The sequence below is a fragment of the Lemur catta genome, chromosome 16, assembly GCF_020740605.2.
Source record: "Lemur catta isolate mLemCat1 chromosome 16, mLemCat1.pri, whole genome shotgun sequence".
NCBI classification, from domain to species: Eukaryota; Metazoa; Chordata; class Mammalia; order Primates; family Lemuridae; genus Lemur; species Lemur catta.
The window spans coordinates 7,307,493-7,324,082 of record NC_059143.1 but is presented as its reverse complement, the minus strand read 5'-3'; the positions used below and the strand labels follow the sequence as shown (position 1 = coordinate 7,324,082).

The window sequence follows — 16,590 nt, the reverse complement described above, 5'->3', positions numbered from 1 at the left end:
GATGTGTTGAGATAATAAAGTTGAGAGCCACTGAGCAGAGAATGCTGTGCTTTCCAAAGCACTATCACCTGCATTTTCTCATTGGCAATGATATGTAGCTAATCAACCAGCTGGAATCGGCTTAATGGAACAGACAATTAAAAAGTCATGGCAGTTAGGAAGGATGTTTAGAGAATTTGTGGAAATTTAAAGTATAAGCGTATGTCGCTTTTTAGTGGAGTGTCATTAGAAGCACACAATGAAATCTCTCCCAAATTGAAGGCAACGTAAAGTTTTACTCTGGACAGATCAACCCTAGTTAAAGTGGCCAACTTGGCTAAGGACACAGGTACACTGCACTGAGTGCCCTGCTCTGGCTCAGTGCCACCCCTGCCCAGGGCCTGCAAGGCCTCCCTGGAAGCCCAGGACTCTGCCCTGCTTCTCACCAAATCAAAACATGGTGGTGTCTCATCCCGCAGGAATCTAGTATTACTTTGGGAAGAGTCTTAGGAATCTACTCACAGTTGTCCTCAGCCAGAAGTCCCAATCCTTTGTCTTCTGAAAAGTGTTTTATTAACCTAACCTTTCCCCCCTTACTACTTCCTCCTTCCTTCTCCTGGACCCAGTGAAGTAGAAACGTCTCTACCGAGACAATGCCACAAAGAATTAACAGTTCACATCCCCACTTCCGTTTCTCTAAGCCCAGATACCACCTCTGATCGGAATAGGACCAGAGATTCACCACACTGAGATGATGCACTCCCAGCACCGAAAATGGACATTTTAATTAGTTTGTATTAGATCTGCCATGTTTTTCTAAAATAGTAAATAATAGTTTACAGATACCCCTGCCTGCATCTGGAGACCCCCAGCATCTGGAGCAAGACACATAACGCGTCTAACCCCCTGGGATTAGTAGCTTTCTAACAAGGGCCAATGCTTTAACCCACAGGACTAAATTACTAGTGACTAGAGGAAGTTGAGGCACCAGGACAGGCTTAGGGGAAGACGCAAAGGCCCCCAAAATCACCACACCTTAGACAGACTCTTCCAAGAGACAGCTATGACTCTGCACAGTTGCCTCGCTGTTCCATGTGGTAGCTAACGCAGTGGGCCGTCCTTTAGCCGCAGCGAGCATCTGTTCCTTCCCTCCTGCCTGTGCAGCATCTCTTCCCCTTTCTGTGGTGAGAGAACTTGACTTTTCCTTGGGAGCCACTCTCCCGCCCTCCAAAGCCCCCGTGCTTTCCATGGGGCTGCCTCTTGCTCTCTTGGCACCAGGGTGGGTGTGAGACCCTGGCCTGGTGAGCATGTTTATTTTTGTTTAAATTCATAAATCTAAATCTAAGGGTTTTCTTTAGCTGTAAGAAACAAAGTTAGTTTAAATTGGCATCCTCCAGTATTGGCCAGGAAAGGATGCTTTGAAACCACTGAGATATTCCTCTGCAGGAAGAGCATGAGATTCAGCATAGTGTAGCGCCACCTAATGGCTGTGGGCAGAGATCCTGCCCGAGACCCAGACCTGCAGGTGCTATGAGTTGAATGGTTCCTTGAGAGCCACAGGTACACAAATAGGGAATGTTATTCTTTATGCATATCTTCCAGCTAATAAAACCAGACTGAATGGATAGAATTAAGATATCACCATTGTGCAACTCTTTATGGAAATGATGAATTAGACACTGGTCATCAGCAGCTGCTGAAAGCATCGGTGAAAGGCTGATGGGAAAAGTGGAGTAACACTAGTGCAAGGACAGGAAACAGCCTAAGACGCAGAAGAGACTGTCCAGGAACAGAGCCACACCTCAGTGCCACCTGGTTTACAACAAAGATCTCAACTCTGGCAGGGCAGTGGGGAAGGCTGTCTGGATACCCCATAGACAGAAATCCTTCCCAGGTGGGTCATAGACCAGAAGGTGAAAAGTGAAACAAGAAAGCTTCTAGAAGATGTAGGAGAAAATCTTCATAATTCAAGGTAGATTTTTTTCAACAGGACACAGAAAACTAGCCATAAAGGAAAATATTGATAAATTTAATTTCATTCAAATGAAGCCCTTCTAGTCATCAAAAGACACCAACAAGAGGGAGAAAGCAAGACTGTGGGAAGAGAGTTTTGCAACACATCTGTCAGGCAAAGGACTCAGCCAGAATGTCTAAGAACTACTGTAAGTCAATAGGAAAAAGACAACCCAATTTTTTTAATGGGCAAAAAACAAGACAGGTACTTTATTAAAAAAAAAAAAAAAAAAAAAAAAGATGGCCAGTAAGCATAAAACAGGTACTCAGTGTCATTCGTTTTTAGGAAAATACACACTGAAACCAGTATCAGATGCCAGTGCATACTCACCAGAATGGCTGAAATGTTAAAGACAAACAAACAAACAAATGGTAATACCAAGCGTTAGTGGAGCTGTGTAGTAACTGGAACTCTCTTACATTGTTGGTGGGAAGTAACTGTCATACAGCCAGGAACTGCTTGGCAGCATCTGCTAAAGCAAAACATATACGTACTCTCCGAGTGCTCCTGTTCTTAGGTAATGACTACAGAAATGAATCATATACCGAGAGACATGCTTATAGCAGGTTTACTCATAGTAACTAAAACCTAGAAACAGCCCAAACATCCGTCACCTACTGGATAAATAAATTATACCGTAGCATATCCATTCAGTAGAATTCTTCTGAGCAGTATAAAAGAATAGACTACTGATACAACAACATGGGTGATTCTCACACAGATAATATTGAGTGAAATAAGCCAGACTCAAAAGCATATATGTCGTATGGTTCCAGTTATACAAAGTTCAAAAACAGGCAAAAGAAATCTATGAAGCGAGAAGTGAGAACAGATGCCCTTTGGTGGCACTGATGGTGTTTTAGAGGAGGGGTGTCGGGGAGGCCTCTGGGTGGGCTGACCACGGTCTGTATCTTGAGCCCAGTGGTGGTTACAAGCTGTGTGCATTTGTAAAAACTAAACTATCTACTTGCCATTCATGGACTTTATTGTAGGTATGTTATACTTTATTTAAAAAGCTGATCTGGAACTGTATAATGGACCAATCTAGCTGGCATCTGAATACAATGATCAATATTAAAATCACAAAACAAGGGACAACCAAATATCTTGCACTTTCCTAATGGAAGTACACGTATAAGGCATCCTTGTCTAAATAAGTAAATAAATCCGGAAGTCATATCAAGCACTGGATCTAACTACCAATGCACAGGAAATACAGGGTTAGAGAGCAACATGTTAAATGCTCTCACAGAGTTGCAATGAATGAGAAAAATCTAGACTGTGGGACTCTCTGCAAGACAAATGGCCCTGTTTCCTAAACAAATAAATTCCCAAGAAAAAAGACAAACCAAAGAGGAACTTAAGAGATTAAATTTGCACGATGTACCAACCAAAGGCAACATGTGGACTTTGCTTACATGTGGATTTTTAATAAAAAACAATGTGAGAAATAATCTAGGATTGGAACACTGACTAGAAATTTGATTATATTAAAATAGTAATGTTTATTTATTTTAGGTGTGATAGTGATACTGTGTTTACTTTAAAAAAAAAATAAAAAGGTCTCCTTGGAGAAGAGGGTGATTGCAGAGCCTGCTGCATGGAAAATACAGGATGAGCCTGGAATATCGTGTGGTTCCAGAAAGTAAGAAAATGCTCCAAAAAGGATAGAGGCTTGTCAGAAAAGAGCATAGGAGCCAGCGTGATGGAAATCCTAATGACCAAAGCTGGAACAATTTGAACAACAAGATAAATATTGATACCATTAGATTTTAGATCACAGAATAAAATTAATATGTATAAGTTCGCACTGATATAAATAAATAATAAGTTAAAATGAGTAAGCAAGTCGTTTAATGGTGCGGGGTGGGGGAAGACACAGCTCTTTCTTACCACAGAATGTTGAAGGAGACAGGAAGTAGAAAGTCACCACTAGGCAAACACCACAGGGATAATTAATTGTTGCAGACAAGATCCACCAACAGATGCAACGTCAGTGGGCGAAACTTTGAGAAGAAACAAGATATTCGCATAGTCCCAAAGTATCTTCTCCCAAGATATTTATTACCTGTTAATACAAAGAACAAGATAATAACTCTACAGAGAAAATCTGGCAGACCCTGTCTTAACAAGTGAGCGAGGCTGACATCACCAGGATAAGACAGATCGACACCATGAACCCCTGCTGTGGTTTTCCTGCCGAATTGTATGACCTCATTTCCAATCATGAGAAAATATCAGACAATCCCAAATGGAGGGCCAGTCTACTTCTGTATTTCGTAGTGACTTCTCAAATTGTAGCTGAGGACCATGGCTGCTCTGCCTCTGCATCCCGCCATCTGTGCTTTATATTCTCTAAGATGCTGACCAGCGCGACTGAGGAACTGCTGCAGGCTGGAGGAGAACAAGGCGATAGGACAGCTAAATGCAGGGGACAGCTAAATCCCTTCCCAGGATCGGATCCTGGGCCAAGGAAAGGACGTTAGTGGAGAACCTGGTGAGATCTGAGTAAGGTTGATGGTTTGGACAAGAGTATCGTCCAAGCGTTACTTTCCAGGTTTTCAGAGTGTGCTGTGGTTATGTGAGACGTTCACATCAGGGAGGTTGGATATACAAGGGAGCTCTCTATGATATTTTTGCAACATTTCTGCACATCCAAAACGAGTTCAAAATAAAAAGTTTTATTTAAAAAGAACCTTTATGTTTCGGAGGAGAATAATGAAATACTAATAGAATTTTTTAAAAGGCCACGTCTGCCTTTGAACATAATTCCCACTCATCACCCCGGTTTTCCTGGCAGACCCCAGGCGAGGGGTGTGCCGGTGGAGCGCTCTCTGCTGTGGGCCCTGTCCGTAAACATCACTGAGGTTCTGCATCAGATGACACAGTCGAGGGCTGAGGCTGAGGGAAGGGGTCTCCACTCGGGTGCCCCGTGGACCAAACGCAGCAGCCGACCTGCTCCAGTTGCTTTAATTAGAAGACTCGGCCCCCGGGGGAGGTTCTCCCGGCCCCAGAGGCCTTGGGCACTACCGGTCCACTGGGGGTTCCACAGCGCGTGCGAGAGGTACGGTCTGACCGTCTGGTTTCTCCTCCGACAGGAACGGAGGAGGCCGCAGTGGGACTTTCTGCGCCATCAGCATCGTGTGCGAGATGCTGCGGCACCAGAGGACCGTGGACGTGTTCCACGCTGTGAAGACGCTGCGGAACAACAAGCCCAACATGGTGGATCTCCTGGTAGGTCGCCGCCTGCGCCGCCAGGGCCGCCCTTAGCGCAGACCGAGCGGGACTGATGCGTAGACGGGGAGACGCGCTTTCAAAGCGTAATCTCCTCGCTGCCCGGAGGGCTTTTTCCTTCTTTGTGTTTCTCCCTCCTCCTCTCTGCCCTTTCACAGGGAGGCTGGGTCTCAGCTCATTTGAAACGTGGAAACGGTTGAGACTCGCAAGTGAACATCCCTATTAATTTCCCTTCCTGGCAGTGCCTTCCACGTGGCTAAGCAGTCTTCACAGAGAAGAAATAATCATAGCACATGAAATGCCAGATTTTCAAATTATAGATTTTATAAATAGCTTAATCGCCTAATATTTATCAAAGCTGTGAATTTTAGTTTGACATCCAGAATATTGCATTTAATTATGGTGGCCCTATCTGAGAAAAGGATTAAAGCAGTTGAGAAACAAAGGACTATGTGCAATTATTTTCTTAGAGTATTTCGTGAAATCTCTTTTTATGTGGTGCTCTTAAAATGCCAACCACCATGACTCAAGAATAGTAGAATAGCTTAAAGAAGGAAGCTCTCAGATTAGGTTTTTGCATTTCTCTGTGCGTGGAAGAAGGATCCGGATGGAACAGTAGGACTCCCAGGCTTGGGAGAGTGTCCTGGGTGGGAACAGGGAGGAGGAGACGGCCGATTCAGACAAGCTCGGAAAGCCAGTGACCCCAGGGCCACGGCACCGCAGCGGTAGGGTTAAAGTTAAAAGGTAGACTAAGGGGGCTAATGAGAGAGTCACGATACATGTTGCAGTGGAGGAAGTAGCCCTGGTCCCCACCTGCAGTTTGAGGAGTCGTGACAGCAGTGCCCTGGGCCGGCTGCTAACAGCAGTGTCAGCCAGCGCCTAGACACAGCCGAGTCCTGCTTAGCACAAGCCACACTTGGGGGTCTCTTGTGCATGATGAGCTGTTCCATTTCCAAGAAGCATGTCTGCTGGTCTGGGAGTTTGGCAGAAGAACGCCCCCGTGGCTAGGCACACTCGCTCAGAGCCATCAGCATTAGCACGCTGGCTTCTGGGAGGAGCAAAAAGCACTGTGCTCCCCACACTCCTGCCAGGAAGAGGATGGAAACAAATGCATAAATTAAAACACTCTGACTGTGGCTTCATGTGGTGCTTAACTTCACTGTTTTAGGGACGGATATGCAGCCCTTGGTGGGTATTTGGGCAAAGCTGACCTTGATAGAAAATGTCATTTCGCAGTTGCTGCAGCCCGCATTAAGCAGATCGTTAGAGAGAGACCCTTCCAGGCCTTTCCTCTAATGGCTCTGGCTGCAGCTTCCATCACTCACCAATTTTTTATGGGCAGGAACGATGGGGTTTTTTCCAAATCAGTGGTGCAGACTGCAGGACAGGGGTGATTTTTCATGAAATTAATGGAAGTGTAGGTGGCTGGACCAGGAGGCAGCGTGAGGTCCCAGCCCACCGTTCTGTAATGACTTGGAGTCTCCCTGGTTGTATGAAATTCTAATGGAGAAGACGAGATCCCTGGATGCCCAGACCCCCAAACATCACCAGCAGTTGTAGGATAAGGTCAGTGGCTGAGAAATGTGTAGGAAAGTTTTTGCAGTTTCCTGAGAAAACTGTCTGAGAAATATGTCATGGTAACGGATAATATCTGGTGACCAGAGGAAAAAATGTCACAGTGCTCTTTTCAGTGGGTTTGAAGCTTCCAGAGTTGAATAGCTCTTGTGGTTTGTTTATTTTTGCCTGTGAGTACAATTTCTATTTAGTTTGGTGTTCATACATGTGTGTGTTGGCTGAGGGAATTAATTAACTTAGATCAGGGTGATAAAGTCTGGTACAGTTTTACTGGGCATAACAGGCCGTCTGAGACCTAAGCACAGCGTGTCGTACCAGCGGCTGGAAAGAGCAGGGTATGGAGTCGTCTTAGCTGTGTCTTCCAAACCCGGCGAGCATGTGCCAGGCAGCCTGGGGCGCGTGTCCGGGCCTGGGCCCTGCTGGGAGTCCTCACACGTCACATGGGAGGCTGAATCCCCCAGTGGCTCCTTCTGTGCAGAACATGAAAATGCTACCGCTGTCCCCTCCCTGCCGCGGTGGGGGGATGCACAGGGACGCGCCACGTCTGTCTCCATGTCCCTGTGCAGCTCTGATTTTTTCTAAACGGCTTCCGAGTTTGAAAATTCATCTGTTCATTCTGAAGCAGGTCCCTCTCCAGGGAGATCCAGAGGCCCTAAAGATTTATTCCTTTACATTTTTCGTTTTAGGGGCTCTGGAGAAAAGCCAGCAGATTGCCAAGAGGCAAGATAATTCATAACACAAGACTAGAGTCTTTGTATCCAGCAGGGGCAGCTGTGCTATTTCCGACCCCTTTCTTAGCCCGGCTTCTCAGCCAGCCTCAAGTCCCCATCAGAGAGCTGGGTCCCCAGAGGGTGGACAAGGACGGCACAGTCTGGATGCCACTACTTGCCTGGTCAGGTCACAGGCGTCCCCTGTGCCTGGGCACCTTTGAAGCGATCAGGGTTGCCAGAGAGTGGCTGCTCCACACCCGCGGCCCCCACCTCTGCCTTCCCCATTTGGCTTTGAAGTTCCCAGGGCTCAGTCTTAGCAGAGAAATGGCCTTTGGAGATGGATCTTGCCTGGAGAAACGTAGCGCCCCCTGGGAGGTGTTGGAAACAGGAAGAGTCCCCTCCGCCAGCCCAGCGCCTGGCCCAGGAAGTGACACCTGGTGTCCTCCTTCACCCAAATGCCCTCGGCAGGTCTGGCAAAGCTGCCTGTGCCGGCAAATCCACACTTTAAATAATCCTCTGCTTTTGAGCTGCATGTCCACTGGGGCCTCCCAGTTCTTGCAGGCCCAGTAAGATCGGCCCAAACCCCCAGTGCGGAAGTCCAGGGCTCTTCTCAGGGTTTCCGTGAGTGGCCTGGGAACTCACGGTCATTGACGCCTGCGTCTGCTCCATGGAACCCACACCTGAAAGTCACGCCTTGCCCTGCACCCACCAGACACCACCGCCACCCAAAACCTCGACTCACGCAGGGCACAGTCTGCACCCTGGGGCACGCCTGAAGCAACATCACGCGTCGCCATCTTCAGTGCCCTTTGGCCACCCTCCCCGGGGGCAGCTGCTCAGGCCTTTGGCCACCCTCCCCCTGCCTTCCCCACGCGCTGACTCCCCTCCCCGCCTCCTCTGTGTGCTCGTTCTCAGGAGCAAAACACATTGCTGCGAGCACACGTGCCCTCGGACATCTCAGCCTCCCCGAAGCCCACTTAGTCCGGTGCTAGTTTCCCAGGCAAAGACCATTTCCCACCTAAGAGAAACGGTGGTCTCGGCTGCTAAGAGATTAAAATTTTACCTACTAACATGTCACTGGCATGATCAGCCGGCGTCTGCATCCCGTTCCGTTCCATGCGCACCCCTCAGCCTCTGCTCCGCGCAGCCCTGGCGGGCGTGGTGGTGGGTCAAGAGAAGACACGGCCTCTGCCTCTCGGAGCTTGCAACTCACTGGGCGTGCAAGACATGAGTCCTCCGTGAACCTCAGTCTTCCTGTCACTAAAGTGGGGATGAGAATATCAAGCCAGTCACAAAGGCCACACGTACGAGTCCACGCGTACGGAATGTTCAGAACAGACGCGTCCACAGAGACAGGAAGTGGAGTAGTGGTTGCCGAGGGCTGGGGGCCGGGGGCAGTGCCTGCTGACAGCCACGGGGTTCCTCTTCGGGGTGACGGGAACGTTCTAAACTTAGATCGTGCACAGTTCTGTAAATATACTGGAAACCATTGAGCTGTGTCAAAAGACAAAATTACAACAAGTTGAAAGATATAATTGGCTTTTATTTGCGATCCTAGAATCAGGCAGCAACTCATTCTATAAAACAGAATGGGTGTTCAATGAGCTGCGCAGAGGGGTTTGGCTTTGTAGGCAGAAAAGGCTGGAGAAAGAAGGAACAGGGAACAAAAAGCGGATTGGTCATTTCAAAGTGACTTCCACTATAGGGTTAAAGCAGAGGGACTTCCTTATCGACCTGGCTCAGGTAAACTGGACCCCGTGGGTCGGTTGCTGTGCATCTCCTGTTTTTTAGAAAACTGCCCACATCGAGTTCAGTTGGATGACGTGGCACCTGGCAGGAGTGATTCCATTCTGGCCTGTTGGGCCTAGTGCGGGAGCTCAGTCCAAAACAACAGTCTCCCATGAATTTTATTTAACGACTGTAGCCTTGAAAAGGGTCAATTTTATGGTATACAAATTATATCTCAACAAAGCTGTTGTTTTTTTAAAAAGTAATATCAAAAACAAAAGAGCAGACTGGCCCTCGATGCTTACAGGGCCTTTCTGTTTACAAAACACGGTCCCATGTGTTGTGCTGAGTCATCTTCACAGGAGACGGAAGGTCCTGCTGTCACACCCCCTTTCCAGACAGGGGACCCTGGCTGGGGTTGGTGGTGAGTGCGAGACACATCCAGCTCTGAGTCCTCGTCTCCAACTCCGAGCCCACTGATTTTCACCCGCCCCACAAGCAGCACCCCAGGGTGTCGTCCCAGCTTGGAGGCTGGACACGAACAGGGCTCTTCGGGTGTGGCATGGGTAGAAAAAGCAAGGAGAAAAAGTCAACAACTGGCACAAAACCATATGATAAAAATAGAATGTAGCCACACATGTAATCACATGTGTGGGAGTCTGAAAGGGAAGGGAGGGATGGGGAGGTTATGGCCGGGAATCCTCGCCGGATGGTTTGCTCCTGGGTGCCTGGCAGGCACACGGAGCTCCCGGGAGAAGTCCAGGGAACGGCCGTGAGCCAGTGTGAGCGCACGCCGGGAGGAAAAGGGCACAGGGGACCTGGGACAGAGCAGAAACCCGATCAGTGTGTGTGCGCTTAACCAGACCAGGCTTCGTGGGAACAGTCCCGCCCCGCCACCACGGGCCTCGTAAGATTAAGAAAACAAGCACATCCTCCTCAGTGGCCCTCAAACCTGGCTGCCCACTGAAGTCATCTGCGAGCTTGAAAAACATTCTGGTCCCTGGGCCCTCCTGAGACTCTGACTCAGTTGATCAGGGCTCGGCTTCAGCTGCGGAGTGTGAAAGCCTCCGGGTGACTCCCAGGTGCAGCAAGGGTAAGACCTGAGCACCTGAGTAGCACATGAAGGTCACCTGAGGAGCTTCCCGAAATACTGATGCCCAGGCCATGCCCTGGCCCAATTAAGCCAGAGGCTCTGGGCACAGAGCCCAAGCCAGGTGGGCTGAGAAACTGGCATCAGAGGGTCCGCAGGCCTGTCCCTTCCCTGCACTGCCCCTGCTGCTGTGTCCACAGCCTACCACCCCACAACCTCTGCCCGCTCACTCCAGGGCCAGGCCCCTGTCTGGACCTGCCACATGGCCTTGAGGTGCCCCTCTGTGGTTTAGAGCTGGCCACCCAGGCTCGGCCTCACTTCCCTCCTAAGTATACAAAAATACCGTACTGCACGATGTATGTGCCTGCAAAATGGCGTGTGGTGTGTGGCCTACGGATCTCCCTTGTGCGGACAACACAATCCGCTAACTGTGTGCATGGACTGTCCCCTCTGTAGCTCTCCCTGTGCAGTGATGCGGAGTGGACAGGCCGTTGGACGGGCTGTGCGTGTGCACGTGCTGAGACGGAGGGTGTAGGAGTCAGGGGGGGAATCACATGAGCTCGGGTCCCCGGGCAGCCCCTGCCGGCCACGCTCCAGGCACCTGGCATCCTCTGCGGTCAGTGTCCCTGCACTCTCCGGGAAGGTTTGGAGTGACAGTTGTTAATGCCCCACACCCACCCCCAGACTCTGCTCTCCTTGGCGGGGGGGGGGGGGGGGGGTGGCGAGGCACCCACCTGCCTGCCACCCTCAGCACCAGCTCCCAGGGGATGTCCCGCAAGTACGTGCTGAGTGATGGGACATTTCTCTGCAGCCAGACCCAGGCCCAGCTGAGCTGCCCCTTGCTGCTCTCTCCAGCCCAGGGAAGGCTGTGGCTGTGTGTGACAGGGTCTAAATAGGGAAGTGGGCATGGAGGTGAAGAAAGTTCTACACACATTTTTTAAAGATACTGATGAAAGTAATGACTGTTCCATGGTTGTCAGAAACACGCAGCTGTCTGGCTGAGGGGCGATGTGGATGTATCGGTCTCCTTGGCGCAGAGTGGCTGGCCACCTGCCATGACCCTGGGGAACACCGGACCGAAGGATCCCACCGCAGTGATTAGCACACGGGGCCACCCGCCCTCCTGGCGGGGCATCAGTGAGAGGATGTTTCCAGCCTAAGGATCTGTCAAGCAGGATCCAGCCGAAATTGTGAAACTTGTCTCAGTTTCAAAAAGCAGGTGCTTGGGGGAGGGCGGCTTTGCCCCAGGTCAGCGCGTAGCCTATTCCCTTTGAATCTTCTCCAGCAGGCGACGGGTGTGTGAAGTGTCCCTGCCGACAGCGCAGAGCCCCAGCCTGCGGGGACACTCCCGGCATGGCCCCTGGTGTGCTGGCCTGTGGCCCGTCCCTGGGCTGGCCGGGGACTTTGAACGTGCAACCTCAGTGTTAAGTCCTCTTTCAGGACTTGCTTTCTCCCTTTTCGTAGGGACCAGAAGCGTGGTCCAGAGTGGGGACAATGTCAGGGGGCGCGGCCAGGGCTAGCAGGTAGCCCTGGTTACGGTCCTGCAGGAGGATGTGAGGGGGACAGGCTGGGTCCCCACCCGAGCCCCCGCCCATGGTACTTTTCGTGTCTGAAGCCAGTTTAATGTCACCCAGATTGGGAGAGCTTGGGACCAAGGCATCAAACTCTTTTTTTTCCCTGAAGCACAGGATGGCTCATGCGGCTTAATTATACTGTTCAAAAGCAAGTGAGCTGAGAGAGGAAACTGCAGAAGACAGGCCTGTACCCGGTGATCAAGTGTAATCAGTTTCCAATGTAGGAAGATTTCAGGCATTTACCCAGGTGCTGGGGGAGGGGACACGGCAATTTTCAGTCTTCCTTCTCCTTCCCCTTATTTTTCTGATTCAGAAACCAGTCATCACAGAATCTCTGGGGATTGGCAGCTTGCTTAGGAGCGATATGATGGAAGAGGGAGAATTCATTTTGAAAATTACAGTCGTGCCTGAGACACAGGGCAGCTGTGGTGACATCCAGGTAGCAGCTCCTAATAGCAAAGCCAAAAATCCCTCCTGAGTTTCCAGCCTGTGCCGTGGCCCGAGGCCTCGCAGCCGCTAGACAAATGTGGATGTGTTAGGAGCATGGTTCGTAGTAGTCACTGAAATTAATTGCACAATTAGGTTTGTACAAATCATTTTTATTCCATAAGGGATTGGATCTCTTATATTTCCATGAAAAGAAAACTTAGTCCCTCTGATTCACAAGCAGGAGAAGTGATCAGAGTACTTCGTAGCCAGTGCATCAGCCTGCTGATCTGAGAGCACGGCCTGTTAGAATCTTGAAATTCAAATGATTTCTTTCAAATACTCTGAAAATAAAAGTATTAAATCCTGAAATAATAAATACTAGAATATGCATCAGAAATATAACTCTGTTAGGGAAAGTATATAGTTTTTTCAGTTCAAGAGTTTAAAAAAACAAGCCACTTACACACTCACTGGCACGTCTTTGCATACGGAAAGAGTGGGCTGGCGAGGGACGTGGCGGGCTGGTAGAGTACTTGTTACTTGCAGGATGAGATAGTTAAAAGAATCCCTTCTTATATGTCATCAGACTGGCTTTAAAGGCCAACTAGTTCCTAAAATCACAGAATCCTAGATTGGCAAAGCTGGGAGGGGACCGTGACTACGACCTAACTGGAGGGGCACCGGAGCCACCTCTCGGGCTAGTTAACAGGGTCCTGGGTCGGTGTGCAGCCCTCAGGCCACGACCCCACAGGAAGCAAGAACACGGGGATCCTGTTTCATGTCTCAGATCTGCCCCGTCCCAGTCCCCGCGAGCCCCTGATTGACACTAAAGGCAGGATTCACAGATGGAATGAGCCGTATTTTTCTACTAGTGATTTTTTAAATAACAGTTTTACTGAGATATAATTCACATACCATAAAATTTCGCCTTTTCAAGTATCCAGTTCAGTGGTTTTCAGAACGTTCACAGACTTCCGCAACCGTCACCACGATCTAAATTCACGGCGTTTCCATCGCCCCAGCAGACACCCAAGACCTGTTAAGCAGCTACTCCCCGTTCCCCCTTCGTCAGCCCCTGGCGACCGTTCGTCTACTTTTGGTCGTTATAAATTTGCATGTCCTGGGCATTTCATGTAAATGAAATCATACAATATGTGACCTTTTAAATCTGACGTCTTTCACTCAGCAAATTCATTCATGCTTCAAATTCATCCATGTTGTAGCATGTATTAGCACGTCATTCCTTTTCATAGCCAAGTACTGTCCCATTTTGTGTCTAGACTACGTTTTGTTTATCCAATGTCAATCCATGGAGATTTGTTTATTCTTCTTGGCTATTACGAATAACGCACCATGGACGTTTCTGTACACCTTTTTGTGTAGACATCTGTTTTCGGTTTTCTTGGGTATATACCTAGTAGTAGAATTGCTAGGTCATATGGCAACTCTGTGTTTAACCTTTTGAGAAGGTGCCAGACTGTTTTCCAAAGTGGCTGCACATTTTACATCCCCAGGAGCAGTATATGAGGGTTCCGGTCTCTGCACAGCCTCTCTGACGCTTCTTACTGTCTGTCTGTCTGTCTGAGCTTTCCCAGGGGGTGCTACTGCTGCTGACTCTCAATCCTCTGGCACCGTCAGTGTGTTGAAATGTTCTGTTTGGTCTTCACCTCTAGATTGTAAGCTCCCAGAGGACTGAGGCTGTGTCTTAAAATTCCCCGTCTCCAGCCTTAAACATTTACTGAGTTGAGTCAAATGCTGCTGAGCCCACGGTTTGCCATCGCTCATACACGCAGCACCGTTTGACTCTTGAGTACGTGTGGGGTTCTGTGCTGCAGACGGGTGCGTTATACCAAGAGGGATAAACTTGTCTTCAAATAAACAGCTTGGACTACCTAGGGTATTTAGAGAACAAAATGTAGGTGAAGAAAAGGAAATGTCAGTGACAAATTAGGAGGCAAATTAAAAAAAAAAAAAAGGAGAAATTTGTTTTCAACTAATTTGGTAAAACCAAAACCAAAAAGTACATTTCCTTGGTTGTGGCTGCTCTGGTGGGCAGCGAGACCTTGGTGCTGAGTGTCACACGTTGTAAAAGCTCGTCCCTCCTGGAGTGTGGAGAGAGCCTCACAGTTGCTGAGGCCTGTCTGGGGCTGGGCTCAAGCCCCCTGGCACTCTGCTTGGTCAGAGGCCGCCCCAGGCTTGGTTCCATCAGCTCCGTGCGGACAACATTCAGGTGCAGAATGTCCCCTCTGCCGCCCGGGGCCACACCCAGGCCAGGACCTCATGCGGGGCCTGCTCAGGCCAAGCCACTTGACCCGAGAACGCTGTACTCAAGAAAAGGCATTGGCTGCCTGATTCAGAACTGCTCTGTGGCTCCAGAGGGTTTTGAACGTGTCCCCGTCGCCACCTTGCTCTGTCCTTCTGCCTCTACAGGAATGCCTGTTTAACCCAGTTAGCACGGCCACGTACTTTCTCACCCAAACCGGGACAGTCTTGAGAGTGGCAGAGGGTGTTACTCAGAGCTATGCCAGGACGACTGGCAGAAGCCAGGACCGGCTGGGACAAACCCAGGCGTGTAGTCACCTACCCCAGCGCACGCACAGTTCTCTCCTCCAGGGGAGGTTCTGTCTACCCCCTCCCTGCTGCCGTCCTCCCTAGAAAGATCTGCTCTCTCCTGCACGGAGCCCACACACGTGAGGGGACCATTCTGCCTCATGGGTTGTCAGCGGGTTCCCTGTCTCATCCTCCTCCCTGGGTCGTGGACTTCTCAAAGTCAGGGACCAGGGCAAGGGGCTTGGTACGCAGGAGGTGCTTACTAAATCCTCATGGAATTGAGGAAATCCTGCAGAGTGAAAGTCAAAGGCAAAGTGGGCCGTGAGTGGAGCCCCACGTAGGTGCCAAGGGCGAGTCACAAAGGCGTCCCCTCGGGCTCTCCTCCTCCTTCTTCTTCCTTTGGATTTCCCCGCGCAAAGCTCAGGGTGCTGACACGTACCAGTGAATGTATGCGGACAGACAGAAGTTCCGGCTGTCCAGAACGGTCCTGGGACTCTAATGAGTGTAGATTTCAGAATGCCTTTCCTCAGGCCTTTTGGGGGAGCATCCACACACAGTGGCTGAGATTGGGGTTCAGAGCCGTGACTTCCTCAGTTGTTTCTAATTCAAACCCTTACCAGTTTGATTCCTTCCCATTCAGACCCTAATCTACCATAGTGGCTTTGATAGAAACAGCATTTAGATGTCACAGAGCTGACATTTCCCTGCTTCTGTCCCCAGGATCAGTACAAGTTCTGCTACGAGGTGGCCCTGGAATACTTGAATTCTGGCTGACGGCACAACAGCCCCACGTACACTCCCGGTCACCCCGCAGAGCCAAGGGCTCCATGGCCTTTGTGCGGAAGAGATGAAGACTTCTCAATATGCTTATTTTGCTTTGCATAACTGGCTCTTTTTAAGAGCCCCAGAAAGTGTTTCTAGAACTGCTTGCACTGCCCAATTCCCAGCCATGCCGCCACCTGGCAGAACCACTCGCGCAGCACACAGCCGTCAGATGTGTGTCCCTGTCGCCGGCCTGTTGGAGCAGCGTAGACATCTGGTCAATCGAAGAGCACAATTATATTCTTATGAAGGAATTTGTACCTTTGGGGAATTATTTTGTGGCCTGTGATCCTTCGTTATTGTCACAGCTGAGTGTATGTTTTTGTTCTGTGGAGAATGCTCCCTGGCATTATGATAATATATTATTTTAGGTAATATTTGTATTTTAATATGTTGCATAACATATGCTTCTGTAGCTTTCCAGGACTAACAGATGACGTGTATTGAACAGAGATACGCTGTATGAGTCGTTCCTGTCAGATTTGTATTGTTTCCAAAGGAAAAGCTTGGGAAGACTCAGTTACAAAAATGCAAAATTCAGTGATCAGATTCATGGATCCAAAGCTTTTCCATTTGTTTATATTGTAAATATTTTTGATTTCATCAAATTATTTATTCATTAAAAGAAATTTTTGTGAAGCACAGTGAGTGACAATCATTTTTATGAAGCCCTGGAAATGATTTACTGTACGATGTTACCTTGTGTGAATTCTCAACTCAATAAACGATGACCGGTGACAGTCGTGGCGTGTTCCTGGCGTCCCAGCACGCAGGTGTGGAGGCCGCAGACACTGGGGGAGAGAGAGCAGCGGGGGCGTTTGCCTGGACAGGCACAGTTGGGATCTTTGACAGAGAACTTTAGTCAGTGAGAGCTCCAGGCCCAGC

The 16,590-nt window shown here is 49.3% G+C and overlaps 1 protein-coding gene across 5 annotated transcripts in view; it reads left to right on the top strand.

Annotated features, from left to right (window-relative positions):
* PTPRM (protein tyrosine phosphatase receptor type M) overlaps window positions 1-16,344 on the top strand; it is a 773,614-nt gene extending 757,270 nt beyond the window's left edge. For all 5 annotated transcript variants that reach the window (XM_045527889.1, XM_045527892.1, XM_045527891.1 and 2 more), the window contains 2 exons: window positions 5,092-5,227; window positions 15,604-16,344. In XM_045527889.1, the coding sequence (XP_045383845.1) occupies window positions 5,092-5,227; window positions 15,604-15,657 (190 nt within the window). In that variant the 3' untranslated portion in view covers window positions 15,658-16,344. The remainder of the gene's footprint in view (window positions 1-5,091; window positions 5,228-15,603) is intronic.
* The last annotated feature ends 246 nt before the right edge of the window (window positions 16,345-16,590 follow it).